We start from the raw sequence: 16,038 nt of genomic DNA, 5'->3' as shown, positions 1-16,038 counted from the left end.
CTGCAGCGTATGCTTACGAATTCCCCCTTGATTATTCGCCCTCGCAGTCGTCCTCATGGAGGTCTCCGTCGACCGGAGCCTCGTGACCTCGTCTTCCTCGCGGAGCCGAGCGGAGCGGTGGACCGAGCAGCGACGACACTGATGGAGTGGCGGCGGGATGGCCAGATCCGGCCTGGGCTCACCGGATCCGGCCTTGGGCGGCGATGGCGGCGGCTCGCTGGATCTCCCCTCTCTCCTGAGTTTGCCGACGCCAAATCCATTATTCCCTTCTCCTCGCTAGCGTTGGCTACGCATCGAGCTCCCCGGGGGGGGGGGGGGGGAGGGGGGGGCCAGATCGACCTCCACCGCTGCCGTCCCTTTCGCCTCAACCTCGAGCTCCTCTCCTTCTCCGTTGCTTTCCTCATCGAGCCTGCGAGCTTCAACGGCGAGGACAGCGCCCAGTCGCCCTCCTCCCATGGGTGACGAGCTCGGCGGCATGGAGCACGAGGATGACGACGCATCTGTCTCCTCTCCTCTCTCTCCCTCCATCCCTCCCTTGGCGGTATGGAGCACTAGTATGGGCCACACCTGCAAAAACTGACGAGGAACCAATGGCATACTTTGGCTACGCGGTCATGGCAAATATTTGGTTCCCTCTACTCAGGCCGGATGCCACATAAGCGCATTGTGAATGGTCATAGTAGATACAACGTTTCCGTGAAAATAAGATTTGAACTAATACATCTGGATTGGTGAGATCGTGGTGAATGGGGTGGGGTTTTTTTTTCAGTTTTTTCCTATGATGTAAAATTTGGGAAGTTTCTTTATTTAAGTGGGATGGTTATGTTGAACTATATTGTACTACCCCGTCCAAAAAAAAAGACAAACCCTAGTTAGGATTGGGTTTTTTTGGACGGAGGGGGTAGGCAACACTGGTTCTTGATTTTATCCTTGTCCAAATATTATGGAAACTAGGTTGTATCATTGATTTATTCAGGTTTGTAGATTCGGATTTAATTTGTAAATACTACTCCCTCCGTCAAATGATGCCGAATGGCCAATAAGATGCACAATGATCTCCAGCGGTTGAAAAAAAAAGGAAATGTACTTCAATGTCTCAGATTGACCGAACTGTTAATTCCCAACTGTTACAAATGCCCATGGTTCTTTAATATTTGTTTCCCGGTGGTGTACCTGATCCAGCTCACCAGTTCAGTTAAATGAATAATGAAGTAGTGCATACATAATTGAAGGTGTAATGTTGTTGATTTCCTAATACTCTATGTTTATTACCTAAAATGTCTGTTCTGAAGATGCATATGCCTGAAATGTCTTCAATATTCTTGCTAGACTACATGTTTGAAATGTTTGTTCTGAAGATGCATATGCCTGAAATGCTTTCACAACATACGCTGCGTGCCTGCGTGTGTATTACCGTTGTAGGGTTAGCACCGACAAATTTTAAAATGAGTTAGTGGAAGATGCACCTTTTTTTTTCCGTAAATACGTGAGTGGAAGATGTATATATTTTTTTGCGTGCGTCTTCTGAGGCTTTGGCTAACCTTAAATTTGTTAGTGGGATGGGGCAGATGGAGAGATTGTGGCCCGAGCAAAACTGAGACAATCTGGAGTGTACGTTGCTTCATCCAATGGTCTGGCTTATTTAAGATGACGTGGCTGCACCCCAACACAAGAAAATCAAGATTGATGTGGTTTCACCCCAACACAAGAAAATCATATTAAGGGCTTGTTTACTTTGCTACTATTTTTAACCTTATCTTTTTTAGTAAAGTTCCAAAAAAATGGTTACATTTAGTTTGTTGCTAAATTTTAGTAAGTACATATGAAATCTTACCAAAATTTAGCAACCTTACTATAGTGTAGGGATGAGATGACGTGGCTTCACCACAACACAAGAAAATCACATTAAAGACGTAGTATATAGAAATAGAATGAATTGTATAAGTATAAAAAAATAGAATACTATTTTAAAGACGTAGTACATTTAAAGGGTGTATTTAGTTCCCACGCTAAAATTAGAAGTTTGAAGAAAAAAGTTAGAAGTTTATGTGTGGAAAAGTTAAAAGTTTGAAGAAAAAGTTAGGATATGCGGGGTTTATTTTTTTAATATCTGCCTCCAAAGTTTCAAAGGAAAGCATGGTCTGGCACATTTTGTTATTAGAAAACATCATCTCATCACTAGGAATCAAATAATAGGATATAGCTCGTGGTTCCAACTTTGCCGGCTGCCGATGACTGCCAACAACTCGGCCGTCGGCAACATAGATTCCCATTTATATCCCCTTGTAGTACTCCATAAACACGCAGAAAACACGAGCCATAATCGAGCAATGAGGAGCAGGGTCGTGCTGTACACATGGATGGTCCGGGGGCACCTCCACCCCATGACGCAGCTCGCCGATCGCATCGCCAACCATGGCGTCCCCGTCACGGTCGCCGTCGCCGACGTTCCGTCGTCAGGCGAGTCCCGTAAGACCGTTGCCCGCCTCTCCGCCTACTACCCTTCCGTCTCCTTCCAGCTGCTACCACCGGCGGCACCGGCCCGTTCCGGCGCCGACACGGCCGACCCTGACGCTGACCCCTTCATCACCCTCCTCGCCGACCTCCGCGCCACCAACGCCGCGCTCACCGCCTTCGTCCGCTCCCTCCCGTCCGTGGAGGCCCTCGTCATCGACTTCTTCTGTGCGTATGGGCTCGACGCCGCCGCGGAGCTCGGCGTCCCGGCCTACCTGTTCTTCGTCTCCTGCGCTTCGGCCCTTGCTTCCTACCTGCACATCCCCGTCATGCGATCCGCCGTGTCCTTCGGGCAGATGGGGCGCTCCTTGCTGCGCATCCCGGGAGTCCATCCGATTCCGGCGTCCGACTTGCCGGAAGTGCTCCTGCTCGACCGCGACAAGGACCAGTACAAGGCAACCATCGCTTTCTTCGAGCAGCTGGCCAAAGCGAAGAGCGTACTGGTGAACACGTTCGAGTGGCTGGAGCCCCGCGCCGTGAAGGCAATACGAGACGGGATCCCCCGCCCTGGCGAGCCCGCGCCGAGATTATTCTGCGTCGGCCCATTGGTCGGCGAAGAGCGCGGAGGCGAAGAGGAGAAGCAGGAGTGCCTAAGGTGGCTGGACGCGCAGCCGCCGCGGAGCGTGGTCTTCCTCTGCTTCGGGAGCGCGAGCTCGGTGCCGGCGGAGCAGCTGAAGGAGATCGCCGTGGGGCTGGAGAGGAGCAAGCACTCGTTCCTCTGGGCCGTGCGCGCGCCGGTCGCGGCGGACGCGGACTCGACGAAACGGCTTGAGGGCCGCGGCGAGGCGGCGCTGGAGTCGCTGCTCCCGGAGGGGTTCTTGGACAGGACATGGGGGCGCGGGCTGGTGCTGCCGTCGTGGGCGCCGCAGGTGGAGGTGCTGCGACACCCGGCGACCGGCGCGTTTGTGACGCACTGCGGGTGGAACTCGACGCTGGAGGCCGTCACGGCAGGGGTGCCTATGGTTTGCTGGCCGATGTACGCGGAGCAGAGGATGAACAAGGTGTTCGTCGTGGAGGAGATGAAGCTTGGGGTGGTGATGGATGGCTATGACGACGACGGGGTGGTGAAGGCGGAGGAGGTGGAGACCAAGGTGAGGCTGGTGATGGAGTCAGAGCAAGGGAAGCAGATCAGGGAGAGGATGGCGTTGGCGAAACAGATGGCCACTCGCGCGATGGAGATCGGCGGATCGTCGACGGCGTCATTCACTGACTTTCTTGGCGGCCTGAAGATAGCGATGGACAAGGACAATTGATTTGGTCAACAAAAAATCGCGAAGCGATATGGAGTACTCCTTTTCTTTATTTTAGGGGATGTACAGCTTAAAAACATCGATGTCTGATCTTTGTATTTTTCAATTAAACAATAATACAAATATAAATCTTATTCTTATCTTATATCTATATCTATAAATATAAATATTTGGATTTTTCCGGTCGTAACAAGTCAGACGAAGGCTGCCTTCGTCCCTCGCGGTGCGCCTTCGACCGCAGCCCCCGAATCCTCATCCCTCCAATCCCTCTCAGAATCGGATACAAGGGAATCAACTCCCAAAATCAAATCAAATCCCGGATACAAGGGAATCAATTCCCAAAATCACAACCAAATGCGGGGATTTTTCGTCCGCCCCCTGCCCCCAAGAAAAATCCCAGTCGAAATTCATCCAAAACACACATGAAACATTCCATCAATAACACACATAACAAAACATTCAACCAAGAACACATGAACCTCCACCGCCACCATGCACAGAGAGAGAGAGACGACGCCGCGGCATCTCCCGCCCCCGCCGGACCACAGCCGCCTTGTCACACCCGGAAGTTCTCCTCCTAAGCCAAAAATTGAATTAATAAATGACCCCAAGAAAATGCCGGTGCAAATCAAGAGAAAACCCTAAGAAAGTAATGCAAATAATAATCGGATTTGGCATGTGGAATTTTTCTTGAGTTCTACATGTCGAAATTCACTAACAGGATTTTTAGTGGAATTTTCAGAGCCTTAGAAATAATTTTAACCAATTAAAATTGAGCAAGAAATATTTTAATTCCAGGGAAAATCCTTTTCTCTTTTTCTTTTTTTCTTTTTCCCTTCCCCTTCCGAATGGGCCGCCGGCCCATTCTCTCCTTTTCTCTCCCTCCTCCCTGTTGGGCCGGCCGCAGGCCGAGGCCCAGCTAGGCCGCCCCCGCCTCCCTCCTCTCCCGGGGTCGCCGACAGGTGGGGCCCACCTGTCGGGTCCTTCCCCAACCTCCCGCCGTCCGCGCCGGCCGCCGCGCCCGCAACCGCCGCCGCCGCGCCCGCAACCGCCGCCGCCGCGCCCACGCCTCCGCCTCCCCCGGGCCACGTCGCCCACGTCCGCGCGTGCGCCGCATCTCCCGCGCCCACTCCCCTCTCTCTCCCGCCCGCGCCCGCGCCCCAGATGGCCGGGATTCGATTTTCGAATCCCGCCTCTCTCTCCTCCCCCACTTCCCCACGTTGGCCGGCGCGATCCCGCCTCTCCCGGCCATGTCCGGCCCTCCCCTCCCCTATTTAAGCTTCCCCGTCTCTCCCTCTCGCTTTTTCTCCATTTCGCCGAACTCTCCCGAGCTCCCCATCGCTCTCGCGCCATGCAACCACCCGCCGCCGCCGTTTCGCTACTCCAGCCGCTGCTAGCCGCCGCTAGGGTCGCCACCGCACCGCGCCGTCGCCGCCGTCGGGTTCGTGAGGCCGAACTCCACCCCGGCCGCCCCTTCCCCGTCGAGTTTCATCGCCGGAATTCGCATCCCCTCGCGCTCCGGTGAGTTCAACCCCTACCGCCGCTTTCGGCCATGAATACCGGTCGCCGTGGTTCATCTCCCTCCCTCTAATATCTCTCTTCTCCTTCCTTAGGGCACCCCGAATCCCGTCCGCCGTTGCCGTCGTCCTTCCGTGGCTTGCCGTCGCCGTTCGCCGTTGTCTTCCTCCGCGCCGGCCACCCTCGGTGAGGTTTCCCCTCCCATCTATTCCCCTCCCTCTCCTTCCTAGCCGCCGCTCAGCGCTGCCGCCTTCGCGTCGCCTTTGCGCCGTCGCCTCCGCCGCCGGTGGCCGTCGCCGGCAACGCGTTCGCGCGCGCGCCGTCGCAGTCGCCGTGGCCGCTTGGCCGGCCTTGAGCCGAGCCGGGTCGCCGCCGCCCGTCCGATCGACCCCGAGGGCGATCTGGGCCGTCGATTCCGTGAACCGGCGGTGGACCACCCGCGTGGTCCCGGTCCATGGTGAACCGCCCTCCCCCTTGAGTCGCTGACCGGTGGGTCCCGCGTGCCGGCGCCCCTTCCTCCCTCTCCCGAGCCGCTGACCGGTGGGTCCCGCATGTCAGCGCCGCGCCTCCTCCCCCGTGCTGACGTCAGCCCTGGGATTTATTGCGCAATAAATGATTTAAGATTTTTCTTTTATAGTAATAAACACAGTGAATCTTCTAAAATTCATAACTAATTCATCCGAGCTCCGTTTAAACCCATTCAAGTCTCAGTAAATCAAGAAAAATGTGTAGAATCCATTAAAAATGGTTTTGTTCCCTGTTTCAGTAGTCTTATAGCCTGTTTGCAATGTTTGCTTTGTATGTCGCTAGATTCCGGTTCCTCTGACGCTCCGGTGTACTTCGAAATAGTCGCCGAGGTTCCTCCAGCAGCAGAGCAAGGCAAGTCATGCTTGTCACTTGAACATGTTGATCCTATATTGCAAATGCTCTATTGTTTTCTTTCAAATATTGCATTGTTTTATAATGTTACTATGGGATGTTTACCTATTATCATAGCCATGCTATTGTTATACCATGCCTCTTTGTTAGCTTGGGTTACAACATGACTAGAGATTGGACTAGGGATTGCTTAGCCATGCTTAGTTCAACTAGTGCACAATGGGGAAAATCCTATTAATGTTTAGACTGTTGGTTCTAATGGTGTTGTTGGATTAGTGCCACCGCTTTGGTGTTGGTTAATTAAAATGAATCACATGGTGGGCTGTGGGTGTATGGTTTTGCTGGTCGCACCCATGTCAATTAAGGACCGGTTCGCGGGATGCCCTGGAAGAACTTATCGTACTTACCACAAGCCAGCGTGGGCAACGGCTGGGCTTGTAGCGTAGCTTTCCTCTAGCCGACGCATCCAAGCAAGGGTGGGCGTGATGGAGTTTGGATGGGCCCTGCGACGGCCTATGCGGCTTCCGGATTCACCTAGGCACGAGAGGGGACTGCCCGCTGCCTTGCGAGGAGTGGGGGTGAAACCTGAGGTGTGGTGTGCTTGGTTAGAGGGGGTTATGCGAAGGGTCCTGTCACGGCCTCTTTCCGGTATGTCGTGGTGGCATGCCGGCGCACGGAAACGTGTCGTGGGGCTGTGTCTTGTGGGTACAGTTGTACACCTCTGATCAGAGTAAAACTATTCGAATAGCCGTGCCCGCGGTTATGGGTGGTCAACCAGATTCACCGTGATTAGTCTCACCCTAGTGTAATCTTTTGAATTTGGATAGTTTAGGTGGATGGTTGGGCCTGTCGCAACGTGGGATAGCGTTGGACAGTGGATGATTTATATTAATTAATTATTACAACTGTTTAAATCTTTCAACTTCTGTTTAAAAATGCTCGCTTTATGCAAATGAACCACTCTAGCTCTCCTTTGATAATTCCCTGCATCATACCCCTATTCCGGTATGACTTGCTGAGTACAGTGGGTAGTACTCAGTTTTGCTCTATTTTTCCCAACCCCAGAGCAAGGGTATGTGTCAGATGAAGGTTTCTCCGAGGAGTAGGCTTCGTCCGTGCCGTTGAGGATGCCTGTGGAGTGGTGTTCCCGCTGCAGTTCTAGTCAAGGCTTAGCTCCTGTTGTCTTTCGTTTTTCTGCTGCATTTATGTAAGACTTTTATGATGTTTGTAAGACGTGGATCTGAATGTCAATATTGTCGTTTGTGTACCCCGGCCGGTCCTGGACGAGGATTTTAATGCACATTCTGCTTGGAATTCTATTCGGGAATTTCTGGGCATGACACGCCTCCATGCCACCGGATCTGGCGGAGGCGAGGTTCGGCCCGCCGCCCCTCCCGCCGCCGCCCGGCCGCAGCCGCCGGATCTGGTGGAGGCGAGGCCCGGCCGCCCGCCTACACGCGGTCCGACCCACTACCTCCATGACGTCTACCGCCACCGCCGCCGCACCTCCCCACCATGAACAGAGAGAGAGAGAGAGACGACGCCGCCGCCTCTCCCGCCCCGCCGGACCGCAGCCGCCTCCATGCCGCCGGATCTGGCAGAGGCGAGGTCCGGCCGACGTCAGCCGCCACCGCCGCCGCACCTCCCCACCATGAACAGAGAGAGAGAGAGAGAGAAAGAGACCCCGCCGCCGCCTCTCCCGCCCCGCCGAACCGCAGCGGCCTCCATGCCGCCGGATCTGGAGGAGGCGAGGTCCGGCCGACGTCCGCCGCCACTGCCACCGCACCTCCCCACCATGAACACACACAGAGAGAGAGAGACGACGACGTCGCCTCTCCTACCCCGTCGGACCGCAGCCGTGCCTCTATGCCGCCGGATCTGGCGGAGGCGAGGTCCGGCCCGCCGCCCCTCTTGCCTCCGCCGGGCCACAGCCACCTCCATGCCGCCCCTCCCGCTGCCGCCGCAGAGAGAGAGAGGGGGGAGAAGTGGAGAGAGAGTGGGAGGAGAAGTGGTCTGCTCGCCGGAGGGAAACGGCCGGCCGGCTAGGAGAGGGGGGTGGATTGGGAGGGAAGTAGCCGGCCGGCCGGCTGAGAGAGGGGGCGGAGGGGGAGGGAAGTGGGGGGAGGGGGCGGAGGGGTGGAGGGCTGGGCGAGAATGGGGAGGGGGCGGCGACTGGATGGATCTAGATAGATCCTTATCTACTCGCGTGGGCCCCGCCAACTCGACCGACTCGGCTCGATTGTTAGGGTTTTATCATTAAAGATATTTTTAGTATGATTTATACTTTTGCTTATTTACACAATTGAATAAAATGAATATTTAAATATTATCTAAAAATTGAAATCATCACAATCCAATTAAAAACAAAATCACAGTCCAAATATAAATCGAAATCAAAGAACATCAAAAATATTAACACAAGATAAGGCCATCACGTGCTGCTTCTCGCCACCTCGCTGCAATGGAGGTTGCGAACTCGGGGGGGGGGGGGGGGGGGGCTAGATTCTGAACCGATGACCGACGCTACGGCGGGGATCCGATGTGCCAACGCGCCACCAAGAAGCTTCGTCGCCGCTGCTCAGTGGGGAAGGCCGCTGCCGTCATCGCCTGTTGGAATAGTCGCCGCCGGCGCCATTGCTTTACGAGAAAGAAAGAGAGAGAGAGAGAGATCGTGTTAGGGGATCGAGAGAGAGAGAGAGAGATTTTAGGGTTAGGGTTAGGGTTACGGGTATTTATCTAGGTTAGGATCAATCGAGACCGTTCATCAGATCGGACGGTCCATGCTCCTCCCACGTCGGGCCGGGCGACGTTTTAGGTCGCCGCGCTATTGGGCCAACCTATGGGGCCGACCGCACGTGGGAAGCACAGAAGACCGCTCTATTGGGTCGGGCTTAAATCAGTTTTTTCTCTCTTATTGATTTTAAGTATTTTTATAATTTTCAGAAATAGCATTAATACCATTTTAATTGTTTATGACTGTTTATTTTCAAAAAAATATTCTTTTTTATTTTGAATTTCAATTCTTTTTTTAAAATTGTATTCATATATGCACTCTACCCTCTTTTGGAGAATATTCTAGACTTCTCATCCAGTATAATTTATAATTTCTATTATTTCTAAATTTTATTTCTATATGAACTCTAAACCCATCTTTCAATATTTCTTATATTTTTAATTCCAAATTTCATTTGTTTTTCTAAATCTTTCCCGTTGCAACGCACGGGAATTTTTTCTTAAAAAAATATACTAACTCCAACTAAATAATCTATTTTTATCTGCATGTGCATTGTTCGTCCATCCATTTTTTCCCATAAACATCATGTATATTCCACAAATATAAAGCATATTATTTATCTAAAAACAAACAATTCTTTTTACCATATTAGATGTCTAAACCAGTCACTGTACACACTTCGTAATCACCCGGTACAACGCACGGATACTTTTGCTAGTAACTACTTAAAAAATCCATAATTTTCTAATCGTCACCACTCTTTTTTGTCCGCAAGTCCGAGAATCCCGTATCACATTTTCTATTTTTGTTTCGTCCGTCGTTGCTCATGTCGTCGCGCGCATCATCACGTGTTAGGCATGCAACTTCCGGTTTCCTTAGGGCGTTAATTCACGAACCAGGAAAAAATGGTGTTTGATTTAGAAAGGAAAAATACACGACCAAAAAATTTCGCCACTTGACATATGTATATGAAAATTTTAAAGTAATTGAACTGAACATATCCGAACAACAACTCCTAGGCGATTCAAAATTTAAGATCTTAAACTCCAATAATATGGTGATTGGAAGCGGTAAAAATAGGAAAAAAAATAAACGAAATTGAGGGGGAAAACCTAAAGCAAATAACAAGATTAAATAGGATCCAAGATTAGAAAAATTAGCAGCAAACCTAAATCAAAACGTTAGAACACCGCTTAGCTCCTCCTACTTCTTCGAGGAATGGGAACGATGTGGGACGATGTTCCAAATGTGGATGGATCATGTCCCGACATAAGGAGGTAAGAAGAAGGAAAATCTGAAAAGGGTTAGCTTTAGGAATGGAGAATGCACCGAGATTGGTACCGCAACGGATGAGCGATGTTGTTGCTCCCTCCTTCCTCATTGCTGTTGCGCCTGAGAGCATGGAGCGGTGCCACCACCGTCCCGCTGAGGATGGGGGAGCGTGGCCGTGGTCGTGCCACGCGGGGGGGGGGGGGGGATGGGGTGAGGGGTTGGGGGAGTGTAGTCGTCGTCACGCCGAGGGCTTTGGGGGAGCATCGTCGATACCATTTGGCCGAGGGGCTTGGGGAGCACCGTCACTGCCGTTGTGCCTGGAAGCGTCATCGCTTTCATCACCATTTGAGTGGCTGAGAACAACTGGATTCTTTCCATCGATCAGATGAGACGGGTGTGTTTGGATAATGGAAAATGAGAGGTGGGATTGGGATTGATAAATGAATGAACCGCCTGCTTGGTTGGAGGGAGTTTTTAGGAGGGATTGGGAGTTTAGAGGGATGAGGCTATTAAGTGTTTTGTTTGGTTGGGAGACATGAGAATTTTGGTGGATGGGGATGGGGAATTGAGGAAGTAACTCTCTCCTTTTCAATACCTGGGTAGGGGCAGGTATTTGGGAGGGAATTCCTCCTTTACTTTGTCTAAGCAAATCTCATCCATCCGTTTTTATTAATGATCTAATCTCCAACTAAACTCCCTATCAACTTCCATCACCTGTACTAAACAAGATATTGGGATTAAAAATCAAATTCTCATCTTAATCTCATCATCAATTCCCTCGTGTAGGCCTGTTTGGTTGGTGACCTGAGCACCACGCCTGAAGAATTTGCACGCCTGAGAGGCATCCAACAAACTCATGGGTTCTACCTGACCAGGCAGCCTGACGAGTTGCTTGTTTGGTTTGCTGTTGCTGCCTGAGTAGATGATTACTGCTAACTCAAGTATTAGACGGGAAGAAAAAAATCTCGAGAAAATGGCTTGGTGTCTCAGGAAAAATCTCACAAAATCCATATGCTACCTAGCTTTCCATTAATAAATCAATCACCTATACGAGGAAAATAATCTCCAAATCGCTTCTTTCCCCCCAAAAAAGAAAAATCCCCAAATCCAAACATCCAGCAAATTGCACGCATACAAACAACAAAGTCACAACAATGATCCGCAAAAATCAGCAGCATCAGGCATCAGCGGAAGCTTCACTCTAAGCTGGATCTGGCAAAGGGGATCGCGCGAAGCTTCACACAAACTCAACCAAGGCGGGGACTTCGCTCGACGACGACCACGGCAGGGGCTTCGCTTGCCGGCGGTGGAGGCTTCGCGCGACGGGCTTCACGCAGTGGCGGCAGGGGCAGCCTCGTGCGATGGCGGCAGGAGCTCCGCACGGTGATGGGCTAATGGCTATGTACAGTTGAGATTTTGATGGTAAGCACGCATTTGTTGCGCCTGGAGCCTACGGTCGCCTGACTCAGGCTAATTGCATGCCTGTATCCGTCAGGCCAGGCTAGTGGAGAATAGTCTCACGGTAGCAACCAAACAAACCTATATTTGGTCAGGCTTGTCTAAGGCCAGACATGCTTCTCTCAGGGTAGCAACCAAACAGGCTCTTAAACTCCCAATCCCTTTCCCTCAAGTTACCAAACAAACCGGAAGGGTTAGGATTAAATGAAAGATGTAGAATAAATGGTTAGGATTTAAATGTCTTTTTTGGGTGGGAAATTATTTCCCTATCCCATTAGCCAGTACTGCCTGAGTGTATAAGGATTCATTTTTTTTCATTTTAGCCCTTTGACTTTGTGAATATTACAATAAGTTCCTTTTTAATTGTTTTCCCACGATGAGACGTGAGTAGATAAGTTTCATATTCTTTTAGTTTAGCCCTGTAACTTTTTTAATATTACGATAAGTTCCTTTTATATTGATTTTTTATATAAGCCCCCAAACTTTATATATATATATATATATAGGGAATATTCAGTACCGTTTGCATAACAATGGCTTTCTAAATTCTACTAATGGAACGTGTTTCGTCCTTCGAACAAATGTTTTAGGTCTGATACTTGCAGCTCGTTAGTGCGCCAACAGAGAGGGATTCTATACCATTATACCACTTATTACGCAGTTGAATTCTATTTTTTTTTACATATAGAAGTGATTTAAGATTTTGAGTCTTGACTACATCTATCCATCTATGTCTACCTACACGAAAGTTGACACTAGAAGATTCCGCATCAATCAGACAAGCCTAGCATTAACACTTACGTCAGTCATAGGTATTTGATGTTCAACCAATATTCGGTTAAACTTAGAAAAATCTGATAATCAATTTTATAATAAAATAAGTTCATAAAATCTAATTAATTTATTATATTACAATAGTACATTTTGATGCAGCTGTAGATATACCATATATTTTGTTTGAAAACTTAGAATTAGAGAAATTATTAATGGTTGGATTTCAATAATTCGACCTTGTCCTAACATCGAATATTTATGATAAGAGGGAGTAGAAGAGACCCTGTTAGTTACAAATTTATTATTGTTATTTTGAAATGGATTAATAAGATAATAAATTGATAGTTCAAAACATGGACAACTTTATATTTATTATAAGATAATAAAATGTTATTCTCTAATAAAATACCAGTTTTTGGTGACGTTCTCTAATCATGGTACATTTTTGCAATGACCATCAGCAAATTACATAAACTATAGTGAACTTTAAGTTTGCACATATGAGAGACTAGGCGATATATCTTGATATTCATGTACTAAGGCGGAGGCTCAAATTCAGTGGACATGTCCCACTACAAAGGAATTTTATCGACAAAGCTAGCTTGATAGTACTAATTTTAAATCATATGAATTTAAATTGTTTATTATTAGACACTTAAAAATAAAATATAGGTGTAGTAAGTGTAATATAAACATGCCACATGGGTTTTGGAATAGGACAACAACGTTTGAATTCTACACTAGCCGGAAAGTTGGAATTCCAAAACCCGTATCGTGGTAATATCATGGAATATTCCAAAACATGGAATAGTACCACGATAGCAACATTATACTGGTCCAAAGTTCATAATTCCAGCAGGTGTCCTGTTCACAGTCGTTGTCATCCTATTCCAAAACCCATGTGTACTGTCTATATTACACTTACTACATCTATACTTTATTTTTAAGTGTCTAATAATAAACAACTGTCCATAGTCCAAAATGTATATGACGTTTGGAAGGTGACATGCTGGAATTTTGGACTTTGGACTTTCCGCTAGCTAGTATACTGGTACATAAGAGTACAAACTACTACTATTACTATTACTATCAGTTTGTAAGTGAAAATCACGATCACAATATGTACTACACCTACTAAGCCGTAACACATATTAGCAATCCAAAAGTATTTTTAAGGTAAAACTTATATATTTTATATGTCTTCTAAAGGCACCCACAATGTAAGTAAAAAGTAGTCCTTATAGATCCATATGAGTACCTTTACTATTGTAAGAAGTGGCATTAAAGATCACCCATATGAATTAAAATGTATTATCTCTCATCTTTCTTCTCTCTGCGTGAGAAAACCATGGCACTTGGATGTGATTTTTTTAGATGTGGGTTCTACCTTGATGTCAAGTACTATCTTTATACATTGTGACAATTGGAATAACAAATTCTCATATATATCTACTTAGTCTATATACATTATTGATTCCCTAAGCGACTTAAAAGCCAAATCTTGAAAATAAACCATGAAAAAAATACATTCAAATCAACTCTAAAAACTAGTAAGGTGAGGAGCAAATGGTGGAGTATTACTTTTGAAGAGCTCGATTCCTCAAAGTTACATCATAGAGTCTCTGTGTACAACATAAGGAGTGAATAAGTAAATCTTTTTGCTTAATTTAGACTAGTCTTATTACTCCATCTGTCCCATTTTAAAACACAACCAGTTTCTGTATCCAACTTTAATCGTTTGTTTTATTTAAAAAATTTTTGAAAAAAAATAAAAAATATAAGTTACGCATAATGTAATATTTATTTTTTATCATTTAATAACAATAAACATACTAATCATAAAAAAATTTAAATAAGACGATGATCAAAGTTAGACAGAGAAACTCATGACTGCATTTAAAATGAGACGGAGGGAGTACTAAACATCTGCAGTTTGGGCTAGTGGCCCTGCACATCATTTCCCAAAAATCTTCTTCCTTTTTGGTCCTTATTACCAGCCTCTCAGTTTTTCCACGCTACTGGTGATGACTCTTCTCCTCCGCCACATGGAGATATTTAACTATTTGTAGATTTTGGGCGAAGCAGGCAATGGCGGAGCTCAATAGCACAGGGCTCCACGGCTTGAACGGTACTGCCTCAAGGTATGAAGGGAGCTAGAAAAACGAGGATACGGAGTAATACCGAAGAGATGGCACGTCTCAGCCGGCGGCACGCTACTGCAGAGCCTACCGGAGTAGCAGAATCCGATGGTACCATCCGCCCGCCCATCCCCACGCGCGCGTCGCGAGCTCGATCTCTTCTTGTGCCAACTGCCAACCATGTGGCTAGCGTATTGCAGACATCATGGCGAAAGGTGGGTTAGTTGTACCGGCAAAGGCATCTTGTGGGCGTTGCGAGATGAGCAATTGCCGAGTTGACGATGCAAACAAGCATGAACATACGCTGCTCATTGCCAAGGACCAACTTGGTCAGGTTGTTACCATCTCCTCCCAATTCATAAATCCATAACAGCTAGCATAGACACAAAGGCTTAATTGATGGTTGAATTCTACTCATGCTCCTTTGGATGGAGGAGCAGCACGCGGCTGCCCTCACTGACTCTCCAAGTTCGCCAAGAGAAGAAAGAGCAAGGAGAGGACTAAAGTGGTGTTTAGTTCACGCCAAAATTAGTAGTTTGGTTGAAATTGGAACGATGTGATGCAAAAGTTGAAAGTTTGTGTGTGTAGAAAAGTTTTGATGTGATGAAAAAGTTAGAAGTTTGAAAAAAAAGTTTGCAACTAAACAAGGCCTAACACTAGTGGAGAAACCATCTTTGATCGGTCGACCCAAATCTACAATAGTCCCGGTTTCATTAAAAACCGGGACTAAAAACGATTTTTAGTCCCGGTTTATAAGAACAACAGGACTAGATGATCTTTATTCCCGGTTTGTGTTACCAACCGGGACTAAAAATCATCTTTAGTCCAACCTACCAACCGGGACTAAAGATGATTTTTAGTCCCGGTTGGTTCAATGTCAGACCGTGTCAGGCGCCTAGGATCTTTAGTCCCGGTTGGTGTTCCGGGACTAAAGATCTAACTTTAGTCCCGGTTGGTGTTACTAACCGGGAATAAAAATCAACACATACTATATAATCCCTATTACTTATCCTCTTCTCTCATCCACGCAACAAACTCTACCTCTTTCTTTCTTTCTTCCTCTCTAACTCCTGCCTTATCTCTTTCTTCCTTCCTCTCTTTTTTTTTTGGATCGAGCGAGATCGAGGGCCGGCCGGGCGGCGGGCGGCGCGGCCAACATGGCGGCGGGCGGCGCGGTGGCGACGCGCAGGGCCGCGCGCGGGGCGGCGGCCGGTGCGGTGGCCAGCGCGGCGGCGCGGAGGGCCGCAGGGCGACGCGGAGGGCGGCGCGGCGGTGGCCGGCTGGCGCGGAGAGGAGGCGACAGCGGCCGGCCGAGCAGCGCCTATGTGGTTTTTTTCTCTTTTTTTTAGAATTTGTGATTTATTGCATGATTCTGTGATGTATTTGATTTGTGTGCGATGTGAACTTGTGATGTATTTGCAATGAATTTTGTAGAACTTGTGATGTAATTTGATTTGTGTAATTTTTTTAGGATTTGCGATGTATTTGATTTATGTGTATA

General features: G+C 48.1%; 1 protein-coding gene across 1 annotated transcript; it reads left to right on the top strand.

Annotated features, from left to right (window-relative positions):
* Positions 1–2,305: 2,305 nt before the first annotated feature.
* On the top strand, positions 2,306–3,909 carry LOC4324169 (UDP-glycosyltransferase 13). The gene has a single exon (XM_015770775.3). It carries the CDS (start codon positions 2,331–2,333, stop codon positions 3,765–3,767), a length of 1,437 nt encoding a protein of 478 aa, XP_015626261.2. The 5' UTR covers positions 2,306–2,330; the 3' UTR covers positions 3,768–3,909.
* Positions 3,910–16,038: the final 12,129 nt, after the last annotated feature.

The sequence above is a fragment of the Oryza sativa genome, chromosome 1 (genome assembly GCF_034140825.1).
Source record: "Oryza sativa Japonica Group chromosome 1, ASM3414082v1".
Classification (NCBI taxonomy): Eukaryota; Viridiplantae; Streptophyta; class Magnoliopsida; order Poales; family Poaceae; genus Oryza; species Oryza sativa.
The sequence above is the reverse complement of the archived record's forward strand: the minus strand, read 5'-3'. Positions and strand labels throughout refer to the sequence as shown.